This window comes from Carcharhinus amblyrhynchos, chromosome 8 (genome assembly GCF_965287045.1).
Source record: "Carcharhinus amblyrhynchos chromosome 8, sCarAmb.v2.hapA, whole genome shotgun sequence".
In the NCBI taxonomy this organism is placed as follows: Eukaryota; Metazoa; Chordata; class Chondrichthyes; order Carcharhiniformes; family Carcharhinidae; genus Carcharhinus; species Carcharhinus amblyrhynchos.
The window spans coordinates 67,589,573-67,603,804 of NC_137331.1; the positions used below are offsets into that span (position 1 = coordinate 67,589,573).

General features: G+C 42.0%; 1 protein-coding gene across 1 annotated transcript in view; it reads left to right on the forward strand.

Annotated features, from left to right (window-relative positions):
- oprk1 (opioid receptor, kappa 1) overlaps window positions 1-14,232 on the forward strand; it is a 32,791-nt gene that overhangs the window by 12,489 nt on the left and 6,070 nt on the right. The window contains exon 3 of the mRNA XM_080194927.1: window positions 9,112-9,464. Coding sequence (XP_080051053.1) covers window positions 9,112-9,464 — 353 coding nt within the window. The remainder of the gene's footprint in view (window positions 1-9,111; window positions 9,465-14,232) is intronic.

The window sequence follows — 14,232 nt, forward strand, 5'->3', positions numbered from 1 at the left end:
CACCTTGGATCTAGACCACCCTTGCCTCCACCACCACCTCAGCAGTAAGTTATGGTTTCCATTTATTTCCCCAACATGTATTCTTCTACGGGTGTAAACATCTATTTTTGTTTATTGCTGGCAGCAACTCTGCCTCCAACAAACCCCTCTTTACTGGCTGCATTTCCTGCTCTGACACAAATATTGTCAGCAAATCCCTTTTCAGCTCCTTCGTCCCATTGGCATTTGTTTTCTTCTTTACAGGTTACTTGTACATTTTCTTAATTTCCTCTTTGATAACAATTCCCTCTATGGCCTCGTGTGTCAATTTTAACTTCCCCTGGTCATCCTTCTATCTCAATGCTACCTGTCACTTGCTTACATTTCCCTCTTCATTCTGACCTGAATGTCCCTTTCTCAGTACCTTCTATCTTCATCCCTCCTCTCCTGTACCCACTCATGCCCCCTTTTCCCCTCCTCTTCAATTATCTTCTTCCTTGTTTTCTTCCCAATAACTTCTTACTCCCTCCTTCTCTCCCTTCCCTTCTCCCTGCTTCCTCTCCTTGGTTGCACCACTTCTACTTGCCCATTACTTTTCCTATAACCATTTTCCCACTCGCCACATTGGATCTAATTATCTTCCATTTTGCAACCCTGCTGGACTAAAAATTCATTTAACTTAATCGGTGTGCAATGCCTTAGGAGATTGACCAGTTGTCTTAAATAAAATGTTCCTTTCTGATGTGTTTTTCTTTTGTTTGTTCCCATAATCTTTCCCTAAAGCTTAATTCTTTTAGATGATATGCTTAATTTACCATTGGGAAACAAAATCATATTCTCACGTTATTTGCATCAATCTGTCTGAAAATTTGGAAGGTTCTTCATACACTGGTTAACATCCATATTGATTTAAGTGCGCAAAGTGCATGCCCAAATTACGTTTTAAATAATTGCATGGTCAATTTTTAATGCATTTTAATAATGTGTTTCATCTATACTGCAGAATATAATTTGTTTTATCAGTGAAATGCAACAAACTAAGCCTTTTTTATTGAATATTGGGTTAGATATTGCAGGATTTATTATTAATGCATAGCTTTAAACAAAGAATTAAAATACCTATATCCCATATATTGAGAATGTGTAATGATAAATATTTTGTCAAATAGCTCTTTTTTTCATTTTGGTTTACTAAAATATGCTTTTAAGGCTCAGACCACCGAATCAATTTGATATCAAGTCAATAACTCACTTGCACAAGAGCATTGATAACTGATGAATACTTTTCTAGAAGTGAACCAAAGAATTGAGAGTGTAGAATTCTGTTCAACATATAATGGGAATAAATCACAGCAGCAATATGTTTTGCATAAAGCTTAATATGCCCATTATGAGTAGGGCCATATTCAACATTATTAATAAGTGTTTTCTTCTAAAGCCTGCTTTAGATACAGCGCTCATGAAGAGCAGGTGCAAGCAGCTTGTTATTTTTGTTGTATCATGTAGATTTTCTATTTTACATAGGAGGTTCTAACCCTGTTCATTGTGCTTATTAGCAGCAAATTGTCAAAATTACTAAAATAGTTTTCAATCTAACGTCTTCAATCCCCAGTTAATGGGTACAGAAGTAAAACTGAGGATCATTTAATATTTAATTATACAGATTATAAAATAGCCTTATTTAAATCCAATGCTGTTTTAAGAAGCACGTCACAGAATCCATACAGTGTAGAAGGACGCTATTCGATCCATCGAATATGCACTGACTCTCTGAAAGAGCAACTTAACCAGCTCACCTCCCCCAGTCCTTGTTACCCAATGTATCACCATGGCTTTATGGTCTTCAAGGTGGGACCTTACTTCCAAAGTGATGTTTTAAAAAAAAATCTTCCATTGGTTTTACTTCACTTAGGGTTGTCAACATCTAATTCATCCTTCATAGATCTGTACCACCTATCAAATATAATTTTTTTTCTGTAGCAAATTCTACAAATGTCTGACTCTGTTTCTTCTTAAATTTCAACATTTCTCTCTCTAAGCCTCCAGCACTAACTCATAAGCATTGAGAATAGCAGTTTTCACTCTAATATTGTCAGCAGGTTGTATGTATGAAAGAGATAAGTACACTGCTAACACGCTCTGCAATTAAATCATCCAACTTCATTTTGACCCTTGAAGTTCAGTAGCAATTTTCTCAAATGATAGAAAATACATTTCATCTTCTTCCTCACTGAATTTAGGCACGAAACATTCTCTTGCCAATTTCAATGGCATTACTATCACTGAATCCTCCACCATCTACTATCACCAATGGCAACCTGTGAGCTCTCCAATAGGCCTCACACCGTCCTGATTTGAAGTTACATTGCTATTTCTTTATTGTCGCTGGATCAAAATCCTGGACCTCATTCCCTAACAGCACAGGGTGTATTAATACCACATGGACTGCAGCAGTTCACGGTGGTGGTGATGTTCACATCTCAGGAAAGAATTTAAAAAATTAAAACCTATAAATAAATCTGCATCACATTCATGTTTTCCTACTACCACTGATCACAGAATCAAAACTTTTCTCTGTCAAGATCAAATCTGTTTGTTTCTTTTTCTCTTAGAAACTGTCTTTTTCTTTAATTCTTTCCTCTCATTTTAATTTTTCTTTTTCTCTCTCCCTGTAGAATTCAAATTTTCATTTTCTCTTGCTGTTTTGAAGTTTAATTTCTTTCTTGTTTTTACCTTTCTTTTTACAATCACAGTTGTTGCAATTGTAATTGAATTCTACTTAACGCAACTTGACTGCTATTGGGATGACCTGTTTCCTCCTCAAGAGTCAAGTGCTGAGCCCATTCTTCACCATTTCTCACCCTTACTTTCAAGCCAGCTCTAACTTTCTTTGCCACAGCCTTCAGATTAACCTTTGTCAACTGCGACATGACATCTACAGACAGATCATCTCTTTACAGAAATGCCTAACCATTGAATGTAGCCACGGTAACTTATCACTGAATACAGAAAAAGTAAATCATAGAATCCTACAGTGCAGAAGGAGGCCATTTAGCCTATTGAGTCTGCACCAACCACAATCCCACCCAGGCCCTATCCCTATAATCCCACGCATTTATCCTAGCTAGCCTTCCTGACACCAAAGGCAATTTGGCATAGCCAATCCACCTAACCCACACATCTTTGGACTGTAGGAGGAAACTGGAGCACCTAGAGGAATCCCATGCAGAGATGGGGGGAATGTGCAAACTTCACATAGATAGTGACCCCAGCTGGGAATTGAACCCAGGTCCCTGGTGCTGTGACAGAACAGTGCGTGCCACTGTGCCAGTCCAACCACTGTGCCATCATGCCACCCGAATGTGAAATCCTGGCGGGAATTTTCCCTTCCCGCCTGCCATGGCTATCATAGCGGGTGGGTTGTGGAGGTGAGACCACGCAAGGGTCCATTGACCTTGAACAGGATTTGGTTTTGGAACACGGCTCCGAAATCCAGCCACTTCTCTGTTTAAACTCTGGTAAATTCCATTATACCAATTTTTCAGTCTCTGGATTTGGATCCATAAGAGCTCTCCATTTGTTACAATCCCTATAGTAAGCAATAATTTTCAAAGAAAGAGATGAATTTCCCAGCAACATATAGAAAGAATCACAAAATTTCATTTCTCAAAACTTTTACTTTAAGAAACAAATTAAAATCAACATAGACTCAACCTTACTTACTAGGCAACCAGTACATCAAATCACAGGATATGTACTTCCCCACTAACTTTATAACATAACCAAAATACTTTGTGTCACACTCCCAGCTGTTATGTAGTTGTGAAGATTGAATACAAACTCTTTGCACCTTTTCAAAATGTGCTCTTAGAACATAGAACATTACAGCGCAGAACAGGCCCTTCGGCCCACGATGTTGCGCCGACCAGTTAAAAAACAATGACCCACTAACCTAAACCAATCCCTTTTCGTCCATAAACCTATCCATGGATCTCTTAAACGCCCCCAAACTAGGCGCATTTACAACCGCAGCAGGCGGTTCTCCCTGCCACAGCAAGATGAGTCTTCCAATGTCCTTTCAATGTTGTTCCACCCAATATTCTGAGTAATTGCAAGCAGCTCCCTTTTTTGTGTCAAGGTGTGAATATTTGTTGCTTGATTTTTCCATTTTGTTTTACAGATCACATGGGTCTGTTCCCAGGCAGAATGAGTCTGATCACAGCATACCCCATTCAAAACATTTTGTTTTACCTTAAGTTTAAAGAAGACAGTTTAAAACATAACTGTCATATGAAGTCCCACATTCATACAAAAGTAATTTTGTAATAAGTTATTTGTTATACAGGATAGAAATTTTAGTGGTATGGTGGCACGGTGGTTAGCACTGCTACCTCACAGTGCCAGGGACCTGGGTTCGATTCTTGGCTCGGCTCACTGTCTGGATGGAGTTTGCACATTCTTCCCATGTCTGCATGGATTTCCTCCAGGTGCTCTGTTTTCCTTCACAGTTCGAAAGACGTGCTGATTAAGTGCATTGGCCATTCTAAATTGTCCCTCAATGTATCTGAACCTGCGCCGGAGTGCGGTGACTAGGGGATTTTCACAGTAACAACATCGCAATGTTAATGTACGTTTACTTGTGACTAATAAATAAACTTTAACTTTAACTTTAGGTGCCTCTTGACCCTGACAACAAAGCTCACACAAGTTCTATGTACCTGAGAACTTCTAATATCAATCTGTATGATGATTTCTCTGCCTACTAATCTGCCAGTCACAGAACATTTCAAAATTAATGGTCTTGGCCTTTTACCAAAGAATTTAAAAATAGTTGTCATTCACAGTCACAACCCCAAGGTTGAGATGTTTCATTTGTGGTGTAATGAGAGACCTTACAATTTGATCTGATTGTGTAAATTAAAATAAAATGACATTTTAAATAGCAAGATGCTGCAATGCTTTTTCTGTAGTACAGTATGGCTACCTCGGACAAGGCCAGAGGGATTTGGGTTTGAGCTCACATCCCTTGACTTAATTAATTAATATTCCGTTGTGTGGGCCAACATACATTTACAACATAAATTAAATCCGCTTGACTAATTGAAGCTGGTATTATTTTGTTGAAAAGATATGTTGTAATTTATGGATTTAATCCTTCATGTGATTGAAAAGTGAATGCTTTTTTGAAGGTCTAATATTATGTTAAAGGCTCTATATAAATGCAAACTGTTGTTGATGATTTGTTCAGCATTACAAAAAAGCAAGGAAATGAATCAATAAATGCAAAAATTCATTCCTCCCTTCCCTTTCTCTTTAAAGTTCTCAAATGTGTCCTCCGTATCTATGTCTTCTATCACGCTTTGATTTCCTTCAATCTGGTTTCTGTGCTCCTCAAAACTCTCAGACTATTCTTTCTAAAGTCACCAAAACATTCTTTATAACCATCAGCACAACTGTTAACTTCACTTGTCCTCTTGCCCTTTCTATCATTAATTTTGTGCTCAGCATTCCTGTCACTCCTCTTGCCTCCGCTCTAATATGTCCCAGTAAGGCCAGCACATCTCCTGTAATGGGTGTGTGTCCAACCACCACCTGACCCTGTCCAAGCAGTCACATCTACTGTGCCTGCAGGCTCCAGCCTTTCTCCCCTTCCTTTCCCTATTGTACGTGCTACTCCTTGGTGATGTGACTATAACCAATGGGCCACATTTCACATGTAAGCTGGTGATACCCAACTCTCATTCTGCCACCATTCTTTATTCCTCAACAATCAGTTGAGATGTTCAGATGATGGTATATCTGAGATAGTCAACAATTTCCTTCAGATCAACACCAACAAGTTAGGAGCCATCCAGGTTTTTAGTCTGACAAAAGTTAATAATACTGCAAGTATCATTAAGTGAAACATTTCAATCTGTAATCATTATCTATTATTGGCAACTTTGATATTAAAAACTTCTTAGAAGAAATGTTCCCATCAATATTAATACAGCAGATTGCCTGCTAAATATTTTATTATTCATGTGTTTGCTTCTATTAACTACAGAAGTTAATAGCTAACTGATGGAACCATCACTAATTGACTGCACCACACACTGAATAAAAGTTGCCAACCTTTATTTTTTGTTGGAATGGCTTGTAATTTCCAGTGTTGACTGCTTCTTCAATGCGATGAATTGCACAGATACATCCACCAGGGCAGGTGAATTAGTATTTGGGAACAGGTCACTATGACCAGATCTTTCTCAGCCCATGGACGTGCCTTTGGAGGTTGGTGGGGAGTGGGAAAAGTGGAGGGGAGAGGGTGGGGTAGGGGAGTGTTGTCTACAGAATTTTAGAAGTGAAAGCATTTAGCTGGACCCCCAAAGCATTTCCTGCCTCCTCATACTTCTTATGGAGACAGGAGAGAACAGGCAGAGGAAAGGTGCCCAGTAGTGGGCTGGTGGTTGAGCTATATAATGGGCATTTCACAAGGAGGCTGCAATCTTGCTGGTATCAAGTGGGACCCCCAAACCGATGTCTGGCCCCCACCCCACCTGACATCCTCACCGAGTAAGAGGAGGTGGCTGCACAGTGGGAGGTGGAGGCTGCAGTACATATAATTGAGATTTAACTGATGCCAGCACAAAATTACATAGCTGCTTCTCCCCATCTGACAACATTACCATTGAGTGTGGAATACCTGAAGATGGAGCCTCATGAGGATCTTGATGTCTCAGCCTCTCTCCTGATCCTGATGGCTGTTACAATGCTTTCCTGCCACTCCTGCTGCTTAAGCCTCAGCTGCATTCCTTTGGCATGCGGCTGGGACTGTCAGCCTTCCCTGTAGTGGGGCTTACTGGCCCATGCAACCCCTTTTGTCACCCACCTTTCTTGAGTAGAACATGAAGGGTGGAGGTGTGTGGGCAGGGGGGGAGGGGTTGGTGGTGGTGTGGACAGCCTGTTGATTAGCCAAATGAGGCTGGCGGGTGTGCTATGATCAGGATCCAGAAATGATCCCTCCATCATTCCTGACATCCACAGCAGAATTCAGCATAATATGTTGCTTTTAAAGATTTAATATTTAATTGCCTGGTATCCAAGGTAGGCATCACAACTGTATAAATGAGTACACTTTTTGCGCAAATGGTACCAGTATCTTTGCAGGGATATTTGCCAGGGCTGTTGTGGAGGATTTAAACTAGAGTGGCAGAGGAATGGGAACGTGAGTGGACAGACACAGGAGATAGAAAGATAGAAATGAAAGTCAAAAAAGCAGAAAGCAAAATGGGAAGGCAGAAGAAACATGAGCGAGCAGCAATAGGACCGTAATACAAAAAAAGGATGTGTAAAAATGTTAAAGGACAAGTTTAAAGGCAACATATCTGAACACACAAAGCATTCACAATGAGTCAAAACAATTAATAGTTCAGATAGATCTGAATGAGTCTGATATGATTTCTATTATGGGGGCATTGCTGCAGGGCGACCGAGCTTGGGAATGGAATATCCAAGGATACTTAATATGTAGGAATGACAGGCAAAAGGGAAAAGGAGTTGTCTGAGAAAGAAGGGGTGGAAAACATTGGTGGGAGTTGCCTCTTAGTCTCTAAACACTAGTGGTAAGATAGAGGATGGCATTAAATAAGAAATTGGAAATACATGTAACAATTGTGCTACCATAATCAAGGGTGACTTTAATCTACATTGTGAGCTGGCTAGGATTGATTTGGGAGCTTCATTAAAAGGCGTGATGGTGATAGACAATGACTACTAATTAAAGAAAGAATGTGTGCATTATACCAGTTATACATTTCTTTCTGATATAAAAATACAAGAAGAGTGACCCAATCATGGCTAACAAAGGAAGTTGATGCTAGTATCAGATCTAAAGTGGAGATGTATAAAATTGATAGAAAAAGCAGCAAGTTTGAGGATTGGGAGCAGTTTAGAATTCAACAAAGGAGGATTAAGAGATTGATTAGGAGGGTTAAAATGGAGTATGAGAGTAAACTTGCAGGTAACATAAAAGAGGACTTATAAGCTTCTGTAAGTTTTTACAAATAAAACATTAGCAAAGAGAAATGTTGCTTACACTCCAAAATGGGAGAATTTGTAACAGGAAACAAAGCAATGGCAGAGCAATTAATGAACTATTTTAGTTCTGTCTTCACAGGCGACGACACAAATAATTTTCCAGAAATGCTAGGGAATCAAGGATCTAGTGAAAAGGAGGAATTGAAGGAAATTTGTATTAAAAATAATGCTGGAGAAATTAATGGGACTGAAAGCTGATCAATCCCCAAGGCCTGATAATCTACATCACAGGATATTAATGGAGGTGGCCTTGGAGATAGTTGTCATCTTCCTAAATTCAAAGGAACAGTCCTTACAGAATTGAGGGTGGCAAATGTAACCCCACTATTTAAAAAAGAGGGAGGGAAAAGTCAGGAAATTACAGACTAGTTAGCTTAACATCAGTGGTAGGGAACATACTCAAGTCTATTGTAAAGGATATGGTAACAGGACACTTAGCATATACATAGCTTAGAGAGAGTGCACACTGATTCCTGACTTAGCTGGCTTGTTGTTTGAGCAGATATTGACTTGGCTTGTTTTCTGTGGAGTTTAGAAGGATGAGAGGGGATCTCATTAAGCACTATAAAACTCTGACAGGGTTGAGCAGATTGGATGCAGGGATATCTCCTATGGTTGAGGGCTGAATGTTTGGAACAGGATGTTACAGTCTCAGGGTAAGGGTGGACCATTTAGGACCATTGAACTAAGAAGACACGTCTTCACTCAGTCGAAGGTGAACCTGCAGAATTCTCTACCACAGAAGGCTGTGGAGGTCAAATATATTTAAGAAGGAAATAGATAGATTTCAAGACTCTAAAGTCAAGGGGTATGGGAAGAGAGCCAGACTATAGTGTTGAGATAATGGATCAGCCATGATGACATTGACTGGTGGAGCAGGCTTGAAGGGTTGTATGGCTACTCTTGTTCCTATTTTCGACAGTTCTATGTTTCTAACACATCAATTATGAATTATATATGTATATCAGTGCCAGATTTAATTTTGCTTGTATTTTCCATTTTGTATGGCTATGAATTATCATGCCAACTAAAACAGTTTTATACGTTTCTTTTTAGATACACGAAGATGAAGACAGCTACCAATATATATATTTTCAATCTAGCTGCAGCAGATGCTCTAGCAACAAGCACAATGCCTTTCCAGAGTGCTGACTATTTAATGGGGTCTTGGCCATTTGGAGACATGTTGTGTAAAATAGTGGTCTCCATTGATTATTACAACATGTTTACCAGCATCTTCACACTGACAATGATGAGCGTTGATCGATATATTGCTGTGTGCCATCCAGTGAAGGCATTGGATTTCCGTACCCCTTTAAACGCAAAAGTAATAAATGTTTGCATCTGGCTCCTTGCTTCAGTTATTGGCATACCTGTTATAGTGCTTGGGGGCACTGGGACAAGAGATGGTGAGTTGTCAAGCTTTATCAAAATTAACTTCATTTAGCTGGTTACAGAGTATTCACAAAGCCTGATTCTAATGTTAATGTATCTCATTTTTGCATATGTTAGTTTACTTTGCCAACGTTTGTTCAGCTCTTGCTCACACTGATGGGTTTTAATGAAAGGTAGAACACAGAATATGCAATAAAAATCTTCCGGAGCAAATTAAAAGTGAATTAAATGGGCAGGATTTCCTGCTGCTGCCCCAGTGGCGGGTTTTCCAGGAGCAGAGGCAGTTTGCCATCCTGGTCCCTTCAGTGTCTGCAGCACTTAGCACAATTCAGCCATCCAGCCACCAGGAATCTCACTAGCGAAAAACCCACCACAGGGGCTCACCTTCAGTGGGACTGGAAGGTCCTGTGAGTGGAAAGGGCTGGAAAACTCTGCCCTGGATGATGGTTCTCTGTAATGTCGAGAAAGACCTTTTAAGGTATTGAGCTATCCCAAGCTGCTTTATTTATACGTTATCAGTCAAGATTTAATACCAAGCCATTTAAGGAAAAATAACATTAGGACATATGCATCAGAGAGGTAGATGTTAAGGAGCTCTTTAACCGAGGAGAGAGAAGTAGAATAGCAGAAAATTTTATGGCATTTCAAAACTTAGTTCAGGATTTTCTGCTCTGAGCAGAAAATCATTCAAGAAGCTTAAATCGCACTTCACGCCAACCTAAACACGTGACGTAATTGTCCCCCCACCAATGATATATCGCATTTCTCAACATTCAATGTCAGGAACATCATTTCCATCTATTTTCATAGAATTATCAAGCCTTCAAAACTGATTTATCCCCTCCACCCTCTCCGTAAGAACGTCCATTCATATCAGCGTAAGAGCAGATCAGCATGAAATCTGACTGAATTTCCAAGGCCCACTTCCCAGAAGAGCTCAGGTGAGAACATTGTTCAAGGCAGGGACAGAGGGTCCTGCCTGGCCACTACCCCCAAGCAATGCTGCCAGGACCTTGGGCATTACTAGAACATTGTCAGGAGCAGTGCTGGGGACAGCACTGGTGGCAGGGTGTGTTGGGTTGTGTGGTGGTGGGGTTCCATGTGCAAACTTGTGCGTTGGGGCAGAAAATAGTGCCCTGATCTTTGCGAAACAAAGGGTCTGATTTTACCATCACGTTGCACCCATTTTTGGGTGCAAGAACTTGGTAAAATTGGGCGTGAGGCAAACAGCATCTGTCTCCGTGCCAGTTCCCCCTTTACCAAGGCTCAAAAATGGTTGCAAGCGGGACCACACCTGAAAAGGGCACGATGGTCATTTAAATGCATTTGCATGTATTTTAATGGAGTTAATGGGCTGCATGCCCAACCTTACCGGCACATCCCCCTTTACTACCGCATTTGCCCATCCGGAATCAGCGTGAAGCAGGCATGGTCCCCAAATAAGTCCGTTCCAGATGTTCCAGTTACTGAGGAGGTAAATGTCAAGCTGTCTGATAGCTCTCTGCCTGAGATCAGTGGAGTGACGTCCTCTGCCACTCTGTTTGAGATTGGTAGGTGGGAGGTGGGGAAGGGGGATCCGCTGCTGTTCTGCCTGAGATCAATGCAGGGGGGAATGGGGTCCTCTGCCACTCTGCCTGAGATCGGTGGGGACGAAGGGAGAGAGGCCTGCGGCCAGTCTGGGTAGCGAGGGGGTGGGGGGATAAGGGGGTCAGTAATGTTGTGGAGATGGGGCAATGTCTGTGGGGGCCAGGGCGAGGCATTATCTGGCCTGGGAATGATGTGACAGGGGACTGTTTACCATTTCATTTCTGCGCATACGCAGTTGGAAGCTCCGATCGGAGCTGCAGTGTTTCGGGCACGTTAAGCCCGGCCCACAAACTTGTGCAGAGCGGTTTGGAATCACTGCTAGTTTTTCAGGCAGAGTGCAGATGAAGGCACCTCAGAACGGGTCTAAAAGTTGGATCTGAAACAATCCCAGTTTCAAGTCCGCCCAGCACTTAGAATCAAAATGGTAAAATATGGCCCAAAGTTGTTGGTAGGACAGGTTCAATCCGCATAATGTTGTGGGACCTGCATCTCGATGTTTTTGAGACTAAGTCCCAAACTATGGCTGCAATGTTGCCTTTTCTGCCTCTATTGTCTCGGCCTGTTTCCAGCAAAATTTCACCCTTAGAGCTTAGACAATTGAAGACACAGTCCCAATAGTGGAACAATTAAAATGGGATTTGCACAAGAAAAACTCAAAATTCATAAAGTCATAGAGTGATATAGCACGGGAGGAGGTCCATCATACTTACCTTGGCTCTTTGGTTCCATCTGCTTCCATAGCCCTGCAAAGTATTTTGCTTCAAGTATTTATACAATCTTAGATGCACTATTTAATCTGTTACCATCACCCCTCATTTCCATCATGTTCCTAACAGCTTTTTATGCTGAAAAAAAGGGTTTTCTCATATTACCTCTGATTCTTTCATTGATCACTCTTTTTACATTTATGAAGTTTATAAGTTTATTATGTTTTAGGACAGTTTTAAATTTAGGGCAAATGAAAGGCTTCATATGATCGGTGTTGCAGTTTGCCTGAAAGTAAGCCTGGGCAGCTTGATATTTAGACGTAAGAGGAAAGCTTATATTGTTTAACTAGGAAACTATTTATGCTTTGGTCTGGGCCTCTCAAAGTTCCACAAAGTCTCATACAGTGGCTAGGATTAGGGATGGGATTGGTATCTAGTGAACAGAATTTGGTGTGGTGGAAGAAGACAAGGATGAGGTTTTCCCAAAAATCAGCAAAGACTGATGGTAAGGGAGGGAAATTGGAACTCAGCCAGCCGGGGGCAATGGCGGCCTTTCCTGCTGTATAGTATGGCTTTTAGTGCCAAAACTTTCATTTCTGGGTTCCACAACATATCACAGGCCTCTAGTTCACCCGCCCCCCCCATCACCTCAGTGCTGCAACCAACGGGGTGCCACATTTAAAGGCTGCCCAGTGCGCATCAACTATATTTCATAGGTTGCTGGGAAGTGATGGCTGCCAGGAAATCCAGCAGGTTTCAACACCTCCCCAGAAAGGTTCCTGATACAGGAGAGGCCCGACGTGAAAACCAGACAGCAAGATCAACAACCAGCATGGGGGGTGGTGGCAGCTATGGCCAGTGCTAAGGCTCTGCCGAAGAGAACAGCCATCCAGCACAGGAAGAGGATGAATGATCTCTTCCCTTCTGCCAGGGTAAATCAATCTTCTCACACAAAAACAGAAAATGCTGGAAAATCTCAGCAGGTCTGATAGCATCTGCGGGGAGAGAATAGAGCCAACGTTTTGGGTCTAGATAACCCTTCATCAGAGCTGCTCTGGACAAAAGGTCCAAAAGGTCCAAAAGGTCATCCAGATCCAAAACCTTGGCTCTATTCTCTCCCCCTGATGCTGACAGACCTGCTGACATTATCCAGCATTTTCTGTTTTTGTTTCAGATTCCAGACTTTTATTAAGTCAATCTTCTCATTACTCTCAACTCACACACACACACCCATCACATATCCACAGGGATTTCACTCACTGCCCCACATAGATCTTCATCTCCCCTGGGTAGAGTCCTCATCACCCCACTGGTCAATCTCAGCATCTACACATGCCAGGAATCCTGATCAGGCATCCTGTTTACACGGTCTCCATCTGTATTCCCCCAGGGAAGTTTGGCTCACAACTAGAAGGAGAGATTCCAGTCAGATAAATAGATTCCAGAACACAAAGCCCTCATCAATTTTGAGGACAGAGCCATCTGGGGAGGATGTCAATCTCTCCTGAACTGATGGTGATAAACCAAGTCAGGATCCAGCACTGCACCATCCATCAGACAACCATGCTGTGAATCATGACTAAAGGCCTCTGCCCTGCACTAGGGAACTTTTCTTTCTATTGTAGGCACATCTGGGAAGCAGCCCAAGGAGTTCCCAGACCAGGTCCTCGACTCCAGCCCTGACAGCAGCACAGTGGGGGGATTCACAGTCCCTGATGTGGAAGAACTGTCGTGGCACTCACCCACAGCCTCCACCAGTGCAGACACACAGCTTGGTGTGTCTTAATTCTAAAGTAGGCTCGGGGTCACAACCTGGTTAGCACTTTACACTTTCAGATCCACAGCAAGTGGTGGCCTGGACATCAGAGGACTGCTGATAGGCAGGAATGTGCTGATCCGAGCCAGATGATTTGTCTCCGGTCTCGGTCCTGCCTCGATAGCTGGAGTGCCACATGAGTGCAGTCGATGGCACCCTGCACCTGTGGAAAGCCAAAGGTTTGTGCAAAGCCCATTGCTCTTGCATTCTGTTTGGCCTGATCCCAGTGGAAATGGGCGAAGTTGTAAGCCCTTGCAAAGATTGTGTCATCGCCTCCTGGATGCACTTATGTACAGAGGCTTGTGAAACCCTACACTGGTCAGCTGTGCAGCTCTGGAAGGAGTCACTGCTATAAAAATTGAGCACCACTGTAACTTTCAGCAACACTAGCAGTGGATGTCCTCCAAGTCCCTGTGGCACCAAATCCTGAAGATGATGGCAGTTGTGACCAAGCAGTTCCTTGGGCATGTGTCATTTTTGGCATTATGGTTCTTGGACATCTGCAGGTATGTTCAACACTCTTGTTTACCCTGTTAATAGTGAGGCACCTCTGAGCAACAGATCTCTGGGATTTATTCTTTGTGTGCACAGCAGGCCTTGCCATGCCTTTCTTTTCACGATTTTGCTCCTGCCTTTGGTGAGCTGAGTGCTGATTTTGACATATTCTTCTTC